The sequence below is a fragment of the Salvelinus fontinalis genome, chromosome 35, assembly GCF_029448725.1.
Source record: "Salvelinus fontinalis isolate EN_2023a chromosome 35, ASM2944872v1, whole genome shotgun sequence".
Lineage (NCBI taxonomy): Eukaryota > Metazoa > Chordata > Actinopteri > Salmoniformes > Salmonidae > Salvelinus > Salvelinus fontinalis.
The window spans coordinates 30,170,278-30,188,236 of record NC_074699.1 but is presented as its reverse complement, the minus strand read 5'-3'; the positions used below and the strand labels follow the sequence as shown (position 1 = coordinate 30,188,236).

The following is a 17,959-nucleotide window of genomic DNA, read 5'->3' as shown; positions in this document are numbered from 1 at the left end:
TGTGGGTGATCTCAATGAATATTCCTATGGTTTTTCATGATAAATGAGTTATTTGAACCAATGATTCTTCAAGTGCAAGGTTTCTTTAAAGATATGAATGCACAATGCAATGTTTTGAACATTAGACAGCCTGTGTTACAAGTGATGACCGTTTTGAGTTTTGTGTCTAGAGTTTTGAAAAATGACCACAAGGTTCTGAAATTAGTGCCAAAGTGATTGTTAAAAACTGTAATAGAATCACAGTCCCCCAATTACACATAATAATTGTATTAATTTACATGATTAGATTATGTTGGTTTTCATTACCATATGGTTTTACACTTGCCTTTTATCGCCTCAAGACAATCTGTAGTTGCCATAGCAACAGGTGACGAGTATTAACATTGAACACCCAGCTGTGTATTTATTAATAAATATTTATTGATAACAATTGAAAGGACATTTTTACGTACTGGTACTAAGTCTAAGAAATGAATTGCCACTGCACATGTCATGTGATCATCCGACACAACATTCTATTCCAAGAACAGAAACCGAAAGAAACTGAGGAGAAGATATTCCACCAAAAACCATGACCTCATGCACCGTTTCCAAATGAAATATGTATGTCAGTTCAACTGGTTGTTTTTAAGTACACTGTGCAATACAGACACACCCCATTAAAAACAGGTAGAACAAGACTAATGTAATAAAGGGTTACTTCAAACTCAGGCTTAGACAAAACTGTTAAAACTTCCTGGTTGTTTTTGTCATCGATTTTCTTTTTGGAACTGAATAAAAAGAAAACAACCATATTATGTGGTTACTCAACATGCAACTGAATCAATCCAACTCCCCATGCAAACGTCCTGTCCCAGAGACGCAGAGCAGACAATAATTGGTCTCTGATAACCAGGAGATCGACCGCACACGGTCGTGACGTATAACAGTATGTCGACCACTCAGCAGGACTGTACTCCTACGGTTGGGCTGGGCTGCCTGGCTCTTCTCCTTGTGGTCGTATTCCAGGAGGGACCAGACGGTTAAGCTTACGGGCTTACGGAGACGGAGGAGTCTTCAGGGAATTACAGGACCCTGCCTGGCTCCCACCTGTGGTGCCTTGGTACTGTGGGAGAGAGAGAGAGAGAGAGACGAAAGAGAGATAAAGCTCCAATAAAGATAGCTGTGTACATGTAGATTAGTAGTCATTCTGTAGAGGGGATGAAGATAACAGATCACTTCGGGTCAGTGTATTGACCAAGTCTGCTACTTCAATAAACCAATTAAATTGTGAGTTCTGTTAGAAAGTGACGTTCACTGCACTGTAGTTAAAGCGTAATAGCAGCAATTGTGACCTAAAGACATTAATAAGAGCTCACTAATGCAAGACTCTCTCACTAATTGTAGGTGATAAGCAACAAGCTGTGCCAAACTAAAATGTGTTTTGGAAATTATCTTTATTGCCTCTGAATTCTCCTTAGAGGACTGCCAAACAGAACTACTCTCTAAAACACCCGTAGTGAAAACCGAGATTCTCTCAAACTCCCAGCACTTCAACATGAAAGCACTTGATTGACTCTCTTCTTTCGCTTGCAGAAATCTAGCCGCTCAGAATCGGTTAGTTAAGCAAGCAGAAAAACGTCTTCCTCTCTTTTCATCTCATCAAAGTCAGATGTATTTTCCAGTGAAAGGTTCAGTTCCTCTTGACAGTAATTGTTTTGTTTGCTGGCTTAAAAGCAAAAAGACAGAAGCCATTACAGAAAGAGAGTGAGGGAGAGAGTGATGGGTTACAGAGCAAACAAACACACACAAACAAAGCTGCGTTTGAAGTCCTTTTGCATCCCGGGCGTGTTTTGAATATGTGATTTTTGGGGGGAGGGCCTTGTGAAGGCAGAACAACATTGATTCAAATGGCTGGTGAGGCAGACTGCTAAATAATAGATGTGCTTTCCTGGGGGCTCAAATTAGGATTTCAAAGTATAGTCACATAATGTAACTAACTAAGTAAGTAACCCTGAAGCAAACAGAATAGTCTGCTTAATTGTTCCTCTTCTCAAATCCTGCTCTGTCTGTCTCTCTACCTCTTTTCTTGCTCTCGTACTGTCTCTTTCACTTAATCTACAGTGTCTCTCCCTATCTGTCTGTCTCACTCTCTCTTTCTCTCCCTCGCTCCCTCTCTAGACTTTGGTGGTTCACTCAGCTGTGTTCTAAACGGAAGACAGTCTCCTTTGATGCCAACACAATAAAGCCATTACACAAGGCTGAGTGCACAGGTCACACACTCTCTCCTTCAACTCCTCAACACTCCTCTCCACTCAATTTAGCCGCCATAATAATAGATGTATTATTATATATTTCCAATTCATGTCAGCTATTGTATGTATACCGTTGTTCAGCTACCTTGTACATAGCAACATCTTATACAATGCAATGTAAACATGAAATGTAGAAAGGCCTTGATTTTCTTCAGAAGAATCAGTATACTTGCTGCCATGCTTCTTGCTGCCATCAAGGTACACCTACTCGCTGAAAGCCTTGGCATTCTCAGCTGTTTTTAGCAATGGAGTATCTTTTGTGCTTGGAGGTAGAGAGGTTGAGAGCCTCTTAGGGTATTGATTATTGAGAAGAATGAGGCCTTAGAAAAGAGGAGGGTAATTCTGATGAATGAGTTTCTGTGGCAGGTAACGACACTCTACCGTCTGAAGTCTAAAACCACCAGACATAGGTCAAACTAGTCAGCTCAACGATGCCGGGTATTTGAGTCATTTTGACAGTATGCAATAAAAACCTATTTAGGCTGAGACAAACCTTGAAAATGTTGCACTTGGAAACAAGACACATATGTGGGCACACACACACACACAAACGAACACCGGCTTTACCTCTATGAGCGGGTGCCAGTGGGCGATGGGTTTTCGCGGGTAAGACAGCATTTCGTTCCAGTGGTCTCGGCCCAGGTGCTCTGCATCGGTGCCCACTTTACACACCCCGATGACCTCATTATGGCCTACACTGGATAGGGAAACACACAGAGGCCTTCATTACTCCTGCCTTTGGACTGGAGATGAAGGAGTACTGTCTCTACCTAAACCTAATGTTTATTTGGGTAGTAAGATAAACATACACGTTTATTCCTAACTTTAGACAGAACATTAAAGTAACATTACAGTAACCCTGTGTGGATCTAAAAGTGAATCACATGACTCATTGAAAATGTGTGAATTCAGCGAAAAATAGGGCATCAACCAAAATGTATGATGGGATGTGAAATCTCAGGAAAGAACATTCATATTGTGTCTGTATGAATGGTGTGACAGAACTAAATGATGTGACAGAAAGAGAGAATATTTTCAATAATGGTGTGACAGAACAGTCATTCAAAGCTAGGTGATCATGTGAATATGTCTGCCTTCACAGTAATGATGATACATTTGCCATGGTAGAAAAACATAGCGGTACTAAAATGAGAATTGATAAGAGAAAGAATAGAAGGAAGATAAAGATGTGGAGATGTTGGACTGCTACCCACAAGATAGGAGGCTCCGGGGTAATGTAACCTTCTCTAATTCACTCCCATCTGCATTGAAAGCTTTTTAACCTTCTATATTCCATGCATCAATTCTGAGACTGACAAGTAGCACAAGGGTATATACTGCATAAGAACCACAATTTAAAAACTACTGTAACTGAGTTAAAAGCTACTGAGTCATTGAGTTTAGCTTTTAGTTTAATTTATTAATTCGACCATTTAAAAAAAACAAGCACACATAAAACTTGAAAAAGCCATACGTGTACCTGAATAAAATCATTGAGGATAACACACAATAAAGTCTGGGACTTATTTCCATTGTGGTCCTCTTGAGACAAGATGGCTAGACAAGACCGAACACAGTATGGCAGTGAAATAATAAAACAAAAACAGAGAAGAAGAACATCTATCTCATCATTCCAGTTACATCATAGCAGTTATTCAAATGGGCACAGAAGACATCAAACATATGTTTACTTTATTTTTAAAGCTTCCCATGAAGGAAGTTGTTTTTATGAGCAGAGGCAACTCATTCCATTCTGAGGCTCCAGTACATAAGAACGTATCTTTCCCAGCATTACTCCTGAACCTGTTGTGACGTAGAAGTCCGTCACTGGCCGTGGGCAGCATTTGGTTATTCAACGCACACACGCATTCATCACTCCTCCCTGTGCCATTATAAGATAAGTTAACAATGTGGGTCGACACACAAATTAACTTCTGTCTTAGTGCATACATTTCACACTTATATCAATGTTTATATTTGAGATATACAATATAAATTATACTTATCAATGTTGTGGATGAGCGCATTGTTTGTTTGTTCTGTTCCTCTCTCTCTCCATCTCTGTAGCTTCCGGGTATGCTGGAAAAGGACCCGAGCTAAGGGAATTGGGCTGGCTTTATAGTGCCTGTCCCAAATGGCTCATTAATGCATATGGGCATATTGAAAGATATTGTCAGTAGTGATGTAATGTTGTAAATGTTATGTTGTGATATTGTTTAAAACCGTGTTGCAATGTATTTCCTTTAGTCTGTTTAGTTAATGGAAAATGTAGGTTTGTATTGTTAATTGATTAATTAATTAGGGTTAATTGTTCTGAGGGGAGGGGCTAGCCTTACAAAAGGAGCCTCTCTTTCAGTTCAGGGGGAGGCATTTTGAGAGGCATTTTGAGAGGCATTTTGAGAGGCATTTTGAGAGGCATTTTGAGAGGCATTTTGGATCGAGCTGTGGATGGGGCAGCATTGTTTTTAAGCTGTCCCATCAGGTAGACGTTGATAGCAGTACTGTTGTTTTTTTTGTTCCGGAATCACTTGTAAATAAACACCTTTGCACAGAAGAACTTTTGCGGCTCCGCCATCTTTTTATTTTGATAGAGGTTAGGTTATCCAGTTTAGCCTTCTGGCCTACTCTACGTGACACCTGTATAAGCACACATCAGCAACACCTGATCTGGTGCTGTGATTGTGTGCATCCTTAACACGAGGAAATTAATCACTTAGATATCTGGGCGCAGGACCATAAATACTCCTGTAAACCAAACCTAGTCTAATCTGGGACACCCTAGCCTCAACAGGCAGCCAGTTTAGTTCCTGAAAGCAGCTCCTGCCTATGTGAGTACGTGGACTCACCTTCAATACCACCCTGATCAGCTTATTCTGGGCTACCTGGAGCTTCCCCTTCATAAATTTAGATGAGCCCCCACACCAGGAAGTACTAACATAGTTAAAATGGTGTTAAATGAGGGCAGTAGCAAGCACTTTCAAAAGCTACTGAGTCACTGAGTTAAAAGCTACCGAGTCACTGAGTTAAAAACTACTGGATCTCTGAGTTAAATTTACTCACCGGTCGTAGTCCATGACGGCGATCATAAGGCCGATCTGGTCAATGTTCTCTGGGGGGACATCAAAGACTATGGCTTCATTGTAGACAGGGTTCAGAGTGTTCCTCTTAGTGGACGTCTTCCTCTTCTTTAATCTCCGACCGTCACACATTAGCGAGACCTTCACATACGGGTCTAGAGAGATAGAGACATAGAGAGTGACAAACTGAGACATTGAGACTGAGACATTGAGACTGAGACATTGAGACTGAGACATTGAGACATTGAGACATTGAGACTGAGACAGAGTCTACTGTACTATTTTTGTTGTATACAGCATTTGTTGATGTTAGGTAGTATTAAATAGAAACACACAGTGTTATAGTAATGTGCTGAATAGAATTCCACAGTGAGATATGATGTATTTTTGTCGTAGTGTTGACTTCTACCTGATGCCCCAGTGATGTCCATGGCCTTAAGGTTCCTGGCCTTGATCATGGTGATGGTCAGTCTGCCGGCAGTGGGCAGGTAGCACAGAGAGAACATCAGGTCTCCCAGGTCCACATTATCCTGCAGGGTGGAAACACCACAATATCAACCACATCCTGCAGGGTGGAAACACAACCTAACACCACAATATCAACCACTGTATCCTGCAGGGTGGAAACACAATACTATCAACCACTGTATCCTGCAGGGTGGAAACACAATACTATCAACCACTGTATCCTGCAGGGTGGAAACACAATACTATCAACCACTGTATCCTGCAGGGTGGAAACACAATACTATCAACCACTGTATCCTGCAGGGTGGAAACACAATACTATCAACCACTGTATCCTGCAGGGTGGAAACACAATACTATCAACCACTGTATCCTGCAGGGTGGAAACACAATACTATCAACCACTGTATCCTGCAGGGTGGAAACACAATACTATCAACCACTGTATCCTGCAGGGTGGAAACACAATACTATCAACCACTGTATCCTGCAGGGTGGAAGCACAACACAACAATATCAACAACTGTATCCTGCAGGGTGGAAACACAACACAACACTATCAACCACTGTATCCTGCAGGGTGGAAACACAACACAACAATATCAACCACTGTATCCTGCAGGGTGGAAACACAAGACAACAATATCAACCACTGTATCCTGCAGGGTGGAAACACAACACAACAATATCAACCACTGTATCCTGCAGGGTGGAAACACAACACCACTATATCAACCACTAAATAAATAATCTCAAAATAATCAATATACGGTCCGGATCGGTCAAGGGCAAGATCCTTATTGTTCTTACCCCAATATCATTAGAATAAGGATGGAATAGAACACTATCACAACAAGCTCTGACCATATCAAGCTCAAACCATTGCCGTGGGATTTTACAAGGACTTGAGCCAACATGTTGACCAAAACCCTATCATGGCAACTCTCTAGTTGGTTTCGCTGAAGGGTAGGCAGAGCTTTTTCTTATGAGATTAACAATGGCAAATTCCCTCACTCTCTTTATAACTAATATGTTGCTAATTTATAGGAGAACTCATCACTGACATGTCCTCATAAGTATCATCACAATCTCAATCACAGGTAACGGTGCTGTAGCAAAGGTGTCAGGCTAGGTTTATCTGAAACCCTTCCCAGTCATTGGTCTGGAAAACTCCCTCTCATATTTCCAATAATAAACATTGATGCTACACGAGAGAGAAGACTTGTAACGCCCTGACCATAGAGAGCCTGTTATTCTCAATGTTGGTTAGGTCGGGGTGTGACTAGGGTGGGTCATCTAGGTAATTATATATCTATGTTGGCCTGGTATGATTCCCAATCAGAGGCAGCTGTTTATCGTTGTCTCTGATTAGGGATCATATTTAGGCAGCCATTTACCCTTTGTGCTTTGTGGGATCTTGTCTAGGTATAGTTGCCTGTGAGCACTACGCTGAGCTTCACGTTTCATTTGTTCGCTTTATTGTTTTTGTTATTTGAGTTTCCTAATCCTAACCTAGTCTTCCTAATCAAAAGGATGGAAACATACCACGCTGCATTTTGGTCCACTCCTTATGATGATAGTGACAAGACTTCTGTTCGGCTGTAAAAAGCAACAGCTCAAATATCACCCTGTTCTGAAAATAACTCTGTAGAGTTGGTGAGATCTTCTCTGACACACTGAGAATTCCACTGGAACATTTTAATGGGAGAGCAATAACTTTCTATGCAATGAAAGGTTTCATAAAAACGTTACCAAACTTACACAAAATGTTTTGATACTGTACTGTAGTCCTACTAATGAATACCTCTAGACATTCCTAAGGCATATTGATGCGTTTGCAGCAGTGCATTTTTTTTTTATAGTTACTTTCTCCTTCCCAAACTAGATTAGCGAACACAAGCAGAATGCCCCTCAGACTGTTAATAGCAGGGCATTCTGCTGCTCTCTCTCTGCCGTCTACCATGCCCGAGGGGGGGGGGTTGTTTTCTCCTAGAACCCCCTGCGGTGTTCCGTGATGAGGTCCCTACGTCCTGTGACATTTACACACCTCTCCCTAATCGTCTTCCTATCGAGTTGCTCTGGGGTGCAAGCAGGATGAGAAGGGTTAGATCCGTGTCCCAGGCATCCAGGGACCCCCCGAAGGGCCTTCGCCAGCAGGAAATAGCATTTTAGAGAGCTGGAGGGGGGGGGGGGGTGACAGTAGGTGTAGGAGGCAACAGCGGGTGTAGGAGAAGGTGACGACTGTGCTCCTCTGAGTCTCTGGTCATCACGTCGCCTCACAACCCCAAATCTCACTGTCTTTACACATCCCAGCTAAAGTACAGCCTCGTAGAGAGCATTTACTGCTAACGCCATGGTTTCAGGTAACACAATCTACTTACAGAAGCTACTACTCTGCCTAGGAGAAGCTAAATTAGTCCTACAGTTGTGCAGTCATACCCCTTTGTTTCAGTACAGCAAAATTACATTTACAAGGATTCTTCTATGGCCATGGCCTCAGCACAGACGTGGAATACAGCTGCACTTCCGTTGAATTGTATAGGCCCTTCACACAGATAAGCAAACACCCCTCTATGACTAGCAGAGCTGCTCTCCCCCGGGCCAAACAATCAGTTATACTTCAACTGATATTGGTTTTGTGTATGCGTTCGTGTGTGTGTGTGTGTGTGTGTGTGTGCGCATGCCTGTGTGCGTGCGTGTATGTATGTGCTGGACGGCAGGTAGCCTAGCGGTTAAGAGCTTTCGGCCAATAACCGAAAGGTCTCTGGTTCGAATCCCTGAGCCGACGAGGTGAAAAATCTGTCTCTTAACCCTAATTGCTCTTGTTAGTCGCTCTGGATAAGTGTCTGCTCAATGACTAAAATGTAAACATATGCGTGTGTAGGCATTGGCAAACAACAGAAGCCATACTTGTTTTAGACATCCCCCAAAGGATTGTAGAGAACCTGAAGGAGGGAATAAGGAAGAGAGATGGTGCTAAAGACTGAAATAGAGGATGGTGGGAGGAGCTATAGGAGGACGGGCTTATTGTATTTGTGTTGTATTTGTATCCCTGAATCTCCCTCCTACCCTCTTCCATCAGGAATCCTTCCCTTTGATTGGTTGTCCGGCAGACAGATACAGCACGCTACCCCAACTTAATCTGAGAGTTAAGGTGACCACTCATCTACAACAACACAAATAACAGGTCAAACCCACTGGCTCCAGGTCATCTATAAGTCTATGCTAGGTTAAGCCCCACCTTATCTCAGCTCACTGGTCACCATAGCAACACCCACCTGTAGCATGCGCTCCAGCAGGTATATTTTACTGGTCACCCCAAAAGCCAGCACTTCCTTTGGCCGCCTTTCCTTACAGTTCTCTGCTGCCAATGACTGGGACGAATTGCAAAAATCACTGAAGCTGGAGACTCATATCTCCCTAACTATCTTAAAGCACCAGCTGTCAGAGCAGCTCACCGATCACTGTACTTGTACACAGCCAATCTGTAAATAGCCCACCCAACTTCATTCCCATATTTCTACTTGCACATTATCATCTGCACATCTGTCATTCCAGTGTTGATGCTAAATTGTAATTGTTTTGCCTCTATGGCTTATTTACTGCCTTACCTCCCTACTCTTCTACATTTGCACACGCTGTACATAGATTTTTCTATTGTGTTACTGACTGTACGTTTGTTTATGTGTAACTCTGTTGTTGTTTTGCCGCAATGCTTTGCTTTATCTTGGCCAGGTCACACTTGTAAATGAGAACTTGTTCTCAACTGGCCTACCTGGTTAAATAAAGGGGATTTTTTTATATTTTTATAAATAAATAAATTGAACAACGTCACTGCTGTCCTATTTCGGGAGCTGTGACTGTCGTCGACTTCGTCTATGTTTGGTGTGCAGTGGTCTCGGAGTGCAGTAGTAACACGCACTCTGTCTACACATATTCAAAGTTAACACGCCAAACATAACAGCAGCTTACAACAGATCCGAAAGGCTGTAATAACACTGAACAATACAACTGTTTTGTCAGGTTTCTGCCTGTGTCTAGCTAATGATGAAAGGGATGAGGAGATATTTTGTCATTCGAGGCAAGTTGTTATATTACAATAACTGTTCCATTTCAGAAAAACTGATATGTTGTGAAAACTAAAACTCTATAATAATAACTATGCCATTTCAGAGAACCTCCTACATTTCCAAAGTATTCGAGGCGGGTTGTCATCTTACAATAAGTGTGAGATTTCAGAGCAACTGGAGTGTTGTAAAGAATAACATTCCGTCCCCATGTATATCTTCCCCATCATACCGAGCACTGATACAGCTGGTCAGTGAAGTGTGTGATTCTGTCAGCTATGTGAGGAGATGTGGATCTGATTGCCTCAGGTTGTGAAAGAAGGAAGAGATGAATGATCTTGTCAGCTCTATGAGACACACTCCTCCCTCTTTCTCAGTAACACTTCAGCGGGGTTGTTTCATACTGTCTCACCCTTCATCTCACTCTGTTTTTTGTTCTTTCTCTTTTCCCCTTGAGTAGTGGTGCAGAGAGAGGGAAGATATTGGGTGGACACCGAGTGTTATAGACACTAGAGAGTAGTCCTGTCAGGTTTCTTTGTTTCTTCTGATCTATGCTAATTTATGTGTGCTCTGACCTTCTTCACTGGGTTCAGACTCTGACTGGCTACATGATAGCTTTGGAGGTAATGCGTTACTTATAACTGGAGGATCTCTGGTTCAAGCCCCCTCATCAGCCACAACAGTTTTACCTTCAAGACCTTAACAACCTCCTCCAATATGCAGGTGTATTCATGTCACAGTACACAGTGAGCGGTTAACATGTACATCATATACTGCAGCTACACTCTGTATGAGCGGGTTGTCATTTGCAGTAAATTGTTGTGTTTGGGGCCAAATGCTTGCTTATGAAAGTCATTCACTGGGCTGGGTCTGTGAACTGTTCTGACAGAGCATCTTAGACAGATCTTGTGTGGTTTGGATTGGGTTTTGAAATGTTCCAGAGAGCTTCATGTGCCCTCAGGGTAAGGACTGCTAACCACAGGCAGCTCAACACAAACAAGCCTATTGCAATCCAATTGTAATATCATTGTGAAAATAAAATATAAAGAGCAAAAACTATAAATGTATAACTTACAGGCTATAATTAGGCCCAGAGTATTTCCTGGTCAGGTTACATGGTCAGGTAAACTCCTGGTCTTAGTCATGAGGGATGTATGATTTCATGGTCTTGGTTAGGGCTGTTCTCTGTTGTTGCTGGGGCTCCAGACTTAGTGGGAGGCCCGGTCCAGCCATAGACAGGCTCTAGTAATTAATTCATGCCATCACCATCTCTGTGTCAACCTGTCAAAGCTGCCTCCCCCTCACTAACAGCCGAGATGTAGGTCACTCCCCTCTGAAATGAAGCCCTCCATCCTGCTATGTGTATGCAAACATAAACATCCACAGAAGCACGTGTCATATGCATGCACACTCACACTCCTGCACACACACACAAACACACACACACACAAACACACACACACACACACACACACACACACACACACACACACACACACACACACACACACACACACACACACACACACACACACACACACACACACACACACACACACACACACCCAAATACCAACATACAAATGCCTGCGGTTAAATGAAATACCATGGGCTTGAGACTGATATTTTTGTCCTTCCCAAATATAGATACACTCAGAGCTAATGACCCATGTTACCAGACAACCCCTCACTGGCACATAATTTAGGTCATCTTCCTAAATAATGGCTGGATCAAAGTGGCAAAGACATTTGAAAGTCTAATTAAACTTATCAAAGACCCAATATGAGTGGCGATTTATTAATTACTACCTACACTGAGTCTGCCCTCCACTATATACTTTTATTTCTCTGCCCAGCCTACTACCACCCTCATTGTGTCCCACTGTACACTCCTAGTAAAAAAATGTTTGGTTCCAGGTATAACTGTTTTTTTCTTAGAGTGTATTCATATTATTAATTAGTCTAACATTAGCATGCAGATTATATTAGAGCTCATCAGAGATGGTGGGTACAGCGGCATCTCACTGTCATCACCCAGAGAGAGAGAGAAGCGATTGCCTGATTACCAGACAGGTGAGGTGGAGGCGGAGGAGGCAGAAATGAGGTGAAGAGGGAGGTGAGATAGAGGAGGCAGAGCTGAGGGGAGGAGGGAGGTGAGAGAGAGGGGGAAGAGGAGGTGAGGGGATGGAGGTAGGGTTCAGTTGTCACAGAGCATCCAATTAAACCACACTGAGACAGTCAGACACACACGCACATGTGGTCAATATGTTAGACAACCAATTATGTGAGAATAATAAATGGCAGAGGAGGGAATAAGAGAGTAGAGCAGTGAAGAGAAAGCAGAGGAGGAGAGGGGAGAGGAGAACAGAGCAGTGAAGAGAGAGAGAGCAGAGGAGGAGAGGAAAATAGAGCACTGAAGAGAGAGAGCAGAGGAGGAGAGGAAAGTAGAGCAGTGAAAAGAGAGAGGGGACAGGAAAGTAGAGCAGTGAAGAGAGAGAGAGGAGGAGAGGAGAGGGCAGAGGAGAGTAGAGCAGTGAAGAGAGAGAGCAGAGTAGGAGAGTGGAGAGGAGAGCAGTGAAGAGAGAGAACAGTGTAGGAGAGGGGAGAGGAGAGGAGAGCAGTGAAGAGAGAGAGCAGAGTAGGAGAGGAGAGGGGAGAGGAGAGGACGGCTGATGTTAAAACTTCTTAAGACTAGGGGGCGCAGTTTTCACTTTTGGCTAAAAAGGCGTACCCATTTGAAACTGCCTATTTTTCAGCCCCAGAACTAGAATATGCAGATAATAGTCAGATGTTGTCTGTGAGTTAAACAGAACTGATATTGCAGGCTAAAACCTGAGGAAAATCCAACCAGGAATTGGCCCTGTTCTTGAGACCTCTCTGTTCCCATGCCTCCCTATTTCCCATATAAAGGGATATCAACCAGACTTCTTTTTCTACGTCTTCCCTAAGGTGTCAAGAGCCTTTAGACATAGTTTCAGGCTTTTATTTTGAAGGATGAGCGTGAACGACCACATTGGATAGGTGGGGGCTCTCCGAGTGATTTTTGCGCAAATGTGAAAGGCAGCCATTGTTTCTCTCGGTCCTAGTGAAAAGCCAACTGTCCCGGTTGATATATTATCGAATAGATATTTGAAAAACACCCTGAAGATGGATTATAAACAACGTTTGACATGTTTCTGTGGACATTATGGATCTAATTTGGATTTTTTCCGGCGTTGTCGCAAACGCTCTTTCCGGTGGATTCCTGGGAATAACGCAGCAAACAAACAGAGGTATTTGGATATAAAAAATATCTTTATGGAACAAAAGGAACATTTGCTGTCTAACTGGGAGTCCCGTGAGTGAAACCATCCAAAGATCATCAAAGGTAAACGGTTAATTTGATTGCTTTTCTGATTTTCGTGACCAAGTTACCTGACGCTAGGTGTTCTTATTGTTTTGTCGAGTGATCGATAAATTTACACAAATGCAAGTATTGCTTGCGCTGTAAAGCATCATTTCAAAATCTGAGACGACAGATGGATTAACAAAAGGCTAAGGTGTGTTTTACAATATTGCACTTGTGATTTCATGAAATTATATTTTATTATATACCGTTCGCGCTAGGCTAGGCTATGCTAGTCAGCGTTTCTGATGACAAATATCCCGGATCCGGGATGGGGAGTCCAGACAGGTTTTAACAAGGCAGCAGAGAGACTGCATTCAGATAATTACCACTGAGTACACTCTGAAGCCCAACCTTTACATCCAAAATCCAAGGGCCTCAATAAAAAAAAATCCCTATTTGAATGTAGCCCAGCACTAACACAGGATTGTACCAATCAGCAGGGCATTGGTTGAATCAGTGCTGGAAAAGTCTGCACACTCTCTATGTAGCTTCGCAGGAGTAGGGCTGGCCAGCCCTGACTTACACTCTGCAACCAGCCATATTGGCTGGAACAAAAGTCTACAGCCAGGGCCAGAGTAGGATTGACCACCCCTGGTCTATGTGCCTTTAAGTTCCATTGATATGGGTTGAAGGGAAGGACAGGTCATTAGCTATACCTATTATTCTCCAGGCAACAGGGCACAGGGCTCTAACAAAGTCATCCTGAAGGAATGAGTCACCTAGAGTCAGGTCACCTGGGTTCCAAACTCCTGAAAGTCAAAATGGTTGCTGTTCAGACAAACTACAAAGACTTGTATCACTATTAAAGGTACAGAATCACCTGCACCCCAACACAGAGGACAGAATAACCAGCTCATGAATTATTCATAACTCAACATTTGCATGCTGTCCTTGCTCTGTGACTGTATCGCAAACCTGTGCGTACAGGAATGCTCTGAGTGGGTGTTAATTCATCTGTGACAAATGTCATCATATATCAGTGTGTGTGAGGGTATTCTCTTCATCAGCTACGCCTCATTGATTCAGCACTGACCTCCCTGGAATAATATGAATCGTATTTTATAATCAATGGGAGGGCAGAGCTCTGATAAATGCCAGTTCCATATGACATGAAAAACACAGACAGGATCAATGGACACATCACAGCTACTGTAGCTCACTCTCACACACTGAGAAAGGCGCTTGTCAATCAATGCAATCACTGAAGACAGGGCCTACCTGCGATTGTCTGCTACAACACCTTGCTTATTTCAGCAAGGAGCAACAATATTTCTTCACGTTGTAGAGTCCATGTTACAGCAGATATTGATTCAACCGCACAAACGCCCGGCCGTCCCGTCCCGTAAAAAAATTATTCTTAAACGATTATGACAGTTATTTTCTTTTCATGGCGGTCTTCATAGATAACTGTCGGTTACAAGGTTATACAGTAATTGTAATTGTGCGAGCCCTAAGATTGACAGACACACAGTACCATTCAAAAGTTTGGATACACCTACTCATTCCAGGGTTTTTCTTTATTTTTACTCTTTTCTACATTGTAGAATAATAGTGAAGACATAAATATTATGAAATAACACATATAGAATCACATAGTAACCAAAAAGTGTTAAACAAATCAAAATATATTTTATATTTGAGATTCTTCAAAGTAGCCACCCTTTCACTTAATGACAGCTTTGCACACTCTCTCAACCAGCTTAACCTGGAATGCATTTCCAACAGTCTTGAAGGAGTTCCCACATATGCCTGGCTGCTTTTAATGGTAGTGTATTTTTACACTCACTCACACACACACACACACACACACACACACACACACACACACACACACACACACACACACACACACACACACACACACACACACACACACACACACACACACACACACACACACACACACACACACACAGTGCTGTCAGTTGTCTAATTTGCGCGGCACTGTGATGAGCACTCATTCCTGACGACCTCAGGCATCATCACCATGGTCCCATTTAGCTCTGCTGAATGAGGTTAGGACCTGGTGGAAAGGAGCTGAGATGAGGTGAATTGGGAAGATTAGTGCTTAATGCTAATACTAATGGAAATGCCTCTGTGTCCTTCACCAGGGTCCACTTGATGGAACAATGCAGAGAAAGTGATTATGAGTTACCTTCCTGAAGGAGACAATGCTTCACTACTGAGAGATGAGATAGATAAAGCCCTAGGGGTGCTGGGGCACCTGCCCATTTGGTGTTTTTTTTTAAACAAATTACTTTATATTTTTTGTCTCTTTTCCTATTCATTCTTTTGTCTCTTCTCCCATGTGGCGCACCGGTCTAAGGCACTGCATCTCAGTGCTAGAGGCTTCACTACAGACCCTGGTTCGATTCCTGGCTGTATCACAAGTGGCTGTGATTGGGAGTCCCATAGGGCAGCGCAGAAGTGGTCCAGGTTAGGGTTTGGCCAGGCTAGGAAGTCATTGTAAATAAGAATTTGTTCTTAACTGACTTGCCTAGTTAAATGGAGGTTAATTAAAAATACAATTGTAACTGTAAATATAATGAATTGCCTATCCAAATTAGATGGATAGATGGATTTCTCATAAACTTAAGAATCTTGAAAAAAGTCCCCTCCCCTGCATTTCTGCCACTTTGAGTGTGGCAGTTCATTGCTGTACATTTTTTGTTTTATGTTGGGGAGAGGGGGTGGCCTTTTTTCACTTTGAGCACCTGCACCACCAAAGGTCTGTTCTGTGCACGGCCCTGGAACATATACTCCATCATTACCTTGCACATTACCATAGATAGTCTACTATATGTGACTGGCAACACGATCCTGGGCTTATTGTAATTTAAAACGTTTCTTTTATACAGTTTATAACAGTACAGACTTGGAGCTTCAAAGGCTTGGGCGCTCACTGGCCAATCAGAACGTGCTCCCTGGTGAAATATGTGGTTGCTTCAAGTTGTGTATTTACTGTATTTTACGTATTGCCTTGGAATCAACTCCAATACCAATGTTATTCCGTTATAGCTTGGCTTACAGAAACAAAATAACAAAATGTAGACCTATCTTTGCTAAACACGTTAACTTGAAGCCATTTGCAGTCCACATTGTTCTAAGAAATTGCTTGGTTTCAAAAGCATTCACAATGATATAGGGGCTAGGTTTACACGGGACAAGACGGGACAAGACAAAACAGACATCCAACTGCATCTTGGAATTTTTTTATGTGGTGATGATGATTAATTCTCTCCCAAGCCTTTGTCTTGTACATGTGTCATTGATCTTTGTTTGTCTCACTGTGCTTCTCAGCTCCTTATATCAGTAAAATTACCCTACTAACTCTCTCTCTCCCTTTCTTTCTTTCCTCCCTCTCTCCATCTTTCCCCCCCTTCCTGCATTCTGTAGATGTGTTAGTGAGCCTGCTGTCCCTTGTGGTGACAATTGGCCCAGCGTGGTCATAATAGGTTTATGGCTGAGCAGGGACATGCCAAATTTTGTCAATAAGCAAGATTAAATGAATTTTTGATAAGGCCTAAAAATAAAACAAATAATTGTAATCAAATTCTAAACAAAACGAAATAACAACTTTTTTTAAATAGGCTGTGTCACACTTACAGGCACCATCATTTCTCCCCATGGCCATATACCATTAAAACAATGCAGACTATGGAGGGTTTTACGGAACATCGTAACTTTTCACAGTAGCTGGACAAAGATCCAATATAAAGAGAAAGGGAGAATGTCCGTTCACTGTTAGGCCGATTTGGGAGCAGTATATGTTTTATGAACATAGTCGGAACCATCTTACAGATCAGGTCCCATTCACACATCTCCAGAAGTTGCATTGCAGGCGCGCCACGACATTGTAACCATTAAACCATGCAGGTGAATCATTCTAATAAGATTGGTTGTAATAAAATGAAATGAAAAACCAGCAATCAGTTTTTTTTAAACAACAACAATAAATAAATGCAAAATCTCCAGGAAAAAAGACATGCATTGCAGTTGAACCAGCCATATAGTAGGCCTAAGGGAGGGGTTGGGTTTTGAACATATAAAACGGCCTTATAGTAGGCCTAAGGGAGGGGTTGGGTTTTGAACATATAAAATGGAAAACAAGACATTGTTTCAGGTACAGATAACTTCTGAATACAAGGTTCACCGGTATTCACCAAGGTTCTCATCTCTCTATTCATGATGGGCATTGACACAGCCTACCTCATGATTCTTTGTTTTTAAACACGTCCAAACGGGACCTGCATGGCTAACATAATGTGGACTTGCCTACAATGCATAGATAAAAAGGAAATGTCAGCTCACTGTTTTACTCCTCTCAAACTTCATATTTTAATAAAGCTATAGTAATGAAGATTTATTTCCAAGCGGTCTCAGGAGCCAAACCCTTTATCAAGTCTTGACTACTTCGCAATTGCATTGGGCAGGACTACAAAAAGCCTTGTTTGAGACGAGGTGGGGCTATGTTTGGTTTCTAACCAAATAAAATGAAACAAATCTATATATACAGTATATACGTATATATATATGAATGTTTTTTTCTGTTTCTAAATACGAAGTATATGCAGGCACCAAAAGCACATTAGGTTACTCTTGTCTGTCACAGCTGGAAAGGCTGCGTTTCTACTGTCAAAATTCATGCCATAACCAACTGCGTTA

General features: G+C 42.2%; 1 protein-coding gene across 2 annotated transcripts in view; it reads right to left on the bottom strand.

Moving 5' to 3' along the window:
* Positions 1-398: 398 nt before the first annotated feature.
* LOC129834715 (synaptotagmin-9-like) overlaps positions 399-17,959 on the bottom strand; it is a 41,698-nt gene continuing 24,137 nt past the window's right edge. For both annotated transcript variants that reach the window (XM_055899951.1, XM_055899950.1), the window contains exons 4-7: positions 5,781-5,901; positions 5,355-5,526; positions 2,862-2,991; positions 399-1,105 (exon numbers count right to left, since the gene is read on the bottom strand). In XM_055899951.1, the coding sequence (XP_055755926.1) occupies positions 1,037-1,105; positions 2,862-2,991; positions 5,355-5,526; positions 5,781-5,901 (492 nt within the window). In that variant the 3' untranslated portion in view covers positions 399-1,036. The remainder of the gene's footprint in view (positions 1,106-2,861; positions 2,992-5,354; positions 5,527-5,780; positions 5,902-17,959) is intronic.